This window comes from Dipodomys ordii, unplaced genomic scaffold (genome assembly GCF_000151885.1).
Source record: "Dipodomys ordii isolate 6190 unplaced genomic scaffold, Dord_2.0 Scaffold77, whole genome shotgun sequence".
Lineage (NCBI taxonomy): Eukaryota > Metazoa > Chordata > Mammalia > Rodentia > Heteromyidae > Dipodomys > Dipodomys ordii.
This window is the reverse complement of record NW_012267293.1, coordinates 5,378,900-5,383,981: the sequence shown is the minus strand read 5'-3', so window position 1 is coordinate 5,383,981 and position 5,082 is coordinate 5,378,900. Positions and strand designations below refer to the sequence as shown.

At 49.6% G+C, this 5,082-nt stretch overlaps 1 protein-coding gene across 1 annotated transcript; it reads left to right on the top strand.

The window, feature by feature from the left end:
* The first annotated feature begins 3,879 nt into the window (after positions 1-3,879).
* On the top strand, positions 3,880-4,863 carry Mas1 (MAS1 proto-oncogene, G protein-coupled receptor). The gene has a single exon (XM_013024549.1). The coding sequence runs from the start codon at positions 3,880-3,882 to the stop codon at positions 4,861-4,863; it is 984 nt and encodes a 327-aa protein (XP_012880003.1).
* The last annotated feature ends 219 nt before the right edge of the window (positions 4,864-5,082 follow it).

The following is a 5,082-nucleotide window of genomic DNA, read 5'->3' as shown; positions in this document are numbered from 1 at the left end:
ATGTGATTTGAGTAGTGAAACATGTACGTAGCAAAAGTGTTTCCCTGAGTTCAAATCTAGTTCTGTGAAAAAGAAGAAAGTAAAAACAAACCAAAACCATGTTACTAAAGCAGCTCATAACAAAGCAGCATGGGAGGCACCAAAAAAGGCTAAAAGAGAATATTCCAGGGGCTGGGAAGGTGGCTCAGTGGTAGAGCGCTTGCCTTGCATGCCTGAGGCCCTGGGTTCGATTCCTCAGCACCACATAAGCAAAAAGAAAAAATGCCGGAAGTGGCGCTGTGGCTCAAGTGGTAGAGCGCTAGCCTTGAGCTGAAGAGCTGAGGGACAGCGCCCAGGCCCAGAGTTCAGGCCCCACGACTGGACCCCCCCCCCCGCAAAAAAAAGAGAATATTCCAAATCAGGTTAATTTTGAGTACTAGTTTCGTGCGTGCATTTCCCACAAATCTGCAATGAACACATAGTGTTTGGAAATTGGAAAAGAGGATATATGTGTTTTTTTTAATTTTGAAAAATCGTCATTATAAAAGTGATGTATAGGGCTGGGAATGTGGCTTAGTGGTAAAGTGTTTGTCTAGCATGTATGAAGTGGTTTGATTCCTCAGTACCACATAAGCAGAAAAGGCTGGAAGTGGAGCTGTGGCTCAAGTGGTAGAATGCTAGTCTCGAGCCAAAGAACCTCAGGGACAGCGCCCAGGCCCTGAGTTCAAGCCCCAGGACAGCCAAAAATAAAAAGGTCATGTACAGAGGAGTTGCAGTCACGTAGGTCAGGTAGAGAATATATTTCTGTTTGGAAAATATCCCCCTTCCCTTGCTCTTTTCTAGTTTTCCGCTCCTGTCCCCACCCATACAGTATGTATTTTTAAAGGACCCCTTTGTGTTGTGACTAAACAAAGATCTACAAGTCTTGGTGTGACATTATGGCGGTGGGTGTCTGTTACTGTTATTGTCCCCTTTAAAAAATTAATTTTGTTACGTAAGTCAGGTAATGAGTACATTTCTTTTTGGACAATGTCACCCTCCCCTTGTTCTCTCCTCATTTCCCTCCTCCTCCCCACTCCCACCCACAATACTGTTGCTTTGATAAACATAAAAAGACCTGAAGACTCCTCGGACAGCTCTTCTTTGAGGACTTTAAATTCAGGGAGCAGGGAGAGATCCTGGTCCTCAATGGCCAGGCCTTACTCCGAAGTCACACAGCACCAGGGAATGTGGTATCTTCAGCTCAGCGCCCAGTCCTGGAGGTGGCTGGAAAAATTAAGTACAGAGAGTGCACAGTAAGGCCGTAAAGATGTGACTAGGCCCAAGAGCAGAGCATGGTGTGTGTGGGGGGATCAGAGGTCTGTGGGGCGCTCAGAGGTCACGTAGGGGTCAGAGGTCAGGTAGGGAGCTCAAAGGTCAGATGGGGAGCTCAGAGGTCAAGTAGGGAGGTCAGAGGTCAGATGGGGTGCTCAGAGGTTGTATGGGGAGCTCTGGCTGCAAGGACCCTCAGGTGATGATCTGCCTCACAGCCTTGGTGGCTTCTGTTGACTGGTCTGTGAAATAGGGGACTGGTTAGACCCATGGTCTCCAGGCTTTCGTGTGTGTGTGTGTGTGTCTGTGTCTGTGTCTGTGTGTCTGTGTGTGTCTGTGTGTCTGTGTCTGTGTGTCTGTGTGTGTGTGTGTGACTCAGCTTTTGGTTAGAAGTCAGGCCAGCTCTCTGATCAGAGTCCTTGTGAGCTTCCAGATGCTTCCTGTTGACCCCGGAACACCAGACACAAGGATGGTAGAGCCCCACAGGGTCCTGTGTTGCACTCTGAGTTTGACTGGATATGAATCCTGAGTTTTTGTTTGTTTTTGCCATGCTGAGGATTGAACTCAGGGTCTTGTGCATGCTAGACAAAGACTCTACTACTGAGCTCTACCTCTATCCCTCATCCTTAGTTGTTTTCTCTATTAAACCATCTTCCATACCTGCTTTCCACTGAAGGTAATGGTCCAATAGAAGAGCAGAAGCAGGCTTGGAAACCGAAAGCCTTGACCACAGCTGTGTAATATTCACACACTTCTTCCTCCCTAGGAAGAGAGGAGGACTTGGCGCTCTTCGATGTCGCTGGCCCCACTTCCCGATAGGGATGCTGCCACCTGCTCCACTCCCTCTGGCTCTCTGTTCCCAACTGAGATTCCTGCCCTGCCTTCTGACCATGCTGGCTGTCCCCGAGGGCTGTAGGCACGAGCTCTCCTGGTACCTGACTCTCACCGCCAGGTACTTGCATTGCTGTGGATAGAATTGCCGTGTAAGGAGATTATCATGTCTGCACAGAGTCTGTCCTCCTTGCTCTGGGTCAGCCTGGAGACAGGAAGTTGTCCTGCAATTTACCCTGCAGTGCCAATGCATGCCCTCATTCTTGTTGCTTTCTAGGTTCTGGACAATGAGGTGAACATGGGTTGTCTGGGCAGGCCTGCGGAGCCCAAACTAACTTCTTCTATATGAGGCTGTTGTGTTGTCTAGCAGTAATGACCCCCTCTCCCTTGCAACCTCAAATATCCCACTCATCAGCCAGCAGATGCAGATTCATGAGATGACCAAGGAGACCCCAGGAGCAAAGGGTTGGGGTGGCACACCAACTGGCCAGCTGGGTTCTGGGCCTTTCTCCCTAATCTGCTACTTCACTGGAAAGGTTGGAATTCAGTTTGGTTGAGGGAGACTTGGAATGTGATATTTTAGCAATGTGTTTATTTAAGTAAAATCCCACTTGAACAAAACATTTGGAGGATTATGATTTCTTAAAAATGAAAATTGGTTTTAATGGGATTTATATTTGCATTCCAACCACATCATGATCAAAATCTGCTTGAATATGTGATTCATGAGAATCACAAGAGAACTCTTTCTTCACAGAGCACTGGGCTGAAGGGGGGTAGCTTTCTCTCCTGAAGAAGCAGAGTGCATTCTCAGAACTGTGTTGATGACTTTATTTGGGGCAATTTGATAAACAGGTACTGGATCTATGCAAGTGCCCGAAGTCCACTTGTAAGTTCAGGAGTGCGCACTGAAGCTGCTGTGTTAGTCTTCTAGGGCTGTCTCAACAAAATGCTGTAGGCTATAAGACCAAGATCAAGGTCAAGGTCAAGGTCAAGGTGCCATCAGGGCTGGCACAGTGAGGCTGGACAGTGTCCTTTGATCTGTATCCTCATGTGACCTCTTCCTGTGTATTCATGGAGATAGACATCTCTCAAGTGGCTTTTTTTTGTTTTTTTTTTTTTTTGTCGGTCGTGGGGCCTGAACTCTGGGCCTGGGCGCTGTCCCTCAGCTCTTCAGCTCAAGGCGAGCGCTCTACCACTTGAGCTACAGCGCCACTTCCTCTCTCAAGTGGCTTTGCAACCAGCCTAGTTTCCTCTGTCAAGAAAATGGACCATCAAAGATCGAAGAGGTCCCTTTCCTTCCCTTCCAACCCCTTTGCCTCCCTGCCCCTCCCCTCCCCTTCCACTGTGTTTGCTAGACGAGTGCTCTACCACTTGAGCTACGCCTCCAGCCCTGAAGTGATTTTCAGCATGACACTTAGGATGTTTGAGCAGAACGGGAGGTGGACACCAAGCATCCTTTCCCTGTTGCTTTGCTGTATTAAGTTTTGGCACTGAGCCCTCGGCAGATAATAATGCAGCAGGAGAGCTAGTGGGGATCAGAAAGGTTTACATTAAATCAATTCTCTCTTCTGGAGAGATGTCTACTTTTGTCATTGTTAGGAGAAGAATTTAAAAACAAAGGAAAAAATGACTGGAAAATCACGATCCATGGCTGATACTCTCTTTTCCATTTCATTTCACCAGTTCTCATGGTTTTGCCTGCGCGGTGACTGACAGGCGGGAGATCGCCTGAGCGCCCCAGCCCGAGGTCTCCCCATGGATGGGCCAAATGTGACCTTGGCTGCTGAGGGGGAGGCGGCTAACGCCTCCGTGGGCAGGAACACCTCCACCCCTGCGGGGGCCTGGCCTCCACCCATCCCCGCTGTGCACTGGGTCATTATGAGCGTGTCCCCGCTGGGCTTTGTGGAAAACGGGGTTCTCCTCTGGTTCCTCGGCTTCCGGATGCAAAGGAATCCCTTCACGGTCTACATCACCCACCTGTCCATCGCCGACATCTCCCTCCTCTTCTGCATTTTCATTCTGTCAATCGACTATGCTTTGGACCACGAGCTCTCCTCCAGCCACTACTACACCATGGTCACCTTGTCTGTGACCTTTCTGTTTGGCTACAACACAGGCCTCTACCTGCTGACAGCCATTAGTGTGGAGAGGTGCCTGTCGGTCCTCTACCCCATCTGGTACCGATGCCACCGCCCCAAGCACCAGTCAGCCTTTGTCTGTGCCCTGCTGTGGGCCCTTTCTTGCTTGGTGACCACCATGGAGTACATCATGTGCATCGACAATGAGGCCGAGAGACGCTCTCGAAGTGACTGCCGGGCGGTCATCATCTTCATAGCCATCCTGACCTTCCTGGTCTTCACGCCGCTCATGCTGGTGTGCAGTGCCATCTTGGTGGTGAAGATCCGGAAGAGCTCGTGGCCTTCTCGTTCCTCCAAGCTGTATCTGGTCATCATGGTCACCATTGTCATCTTCCTCATCTTCGCTATGCCCATGCGGCTCCTCTACCTGCTGTATTACGAGCACTGGACGGCCTTTAGGAACCTGCACAACCTCTCTCTGCTCTTCTCCACCATCAGCAGCAGTGCCAACCCTTTCATTTACTTCTTTGTGGGCAGCAGCAAGAAGAAGCGCTTCAAAGAGTCCTTGAAAGTGGTTCTGAACAGGGCTTTCAAGGACGAGATGCACCCCCAGCGGCCGGAGGACAGCGGCAATGCCATCTCTGTTGAGACCGTGGTCTGAGGCTGAGGAGGGGAACCGTGGACAGAGACGTGGAACGCGGAGGTCGTTCCGTTTGTTCTTGGAATACACCTAAATAGTTTCAAATCCTCTACATGTGATACCAGAAGGACCGCCATTCCATATGCATGAGCTTCTAATCGGTAATGAGACTGTATTCCTGTCCCGTGTCTTCTGGAAATGTCTAAATATACATCAGGCCTCTGTTATTTCTGTACAGAT

Bases quoted from the DNA above. Each gene is read 5' to 3' on its own strand.
- Mas1 (XM_013024549.1), top strand. From the start codon at position 3,880: ATGGATGGGCCAAATGTGACCTTGGCTGCTGAGGGGGAGGCGGCTAAC.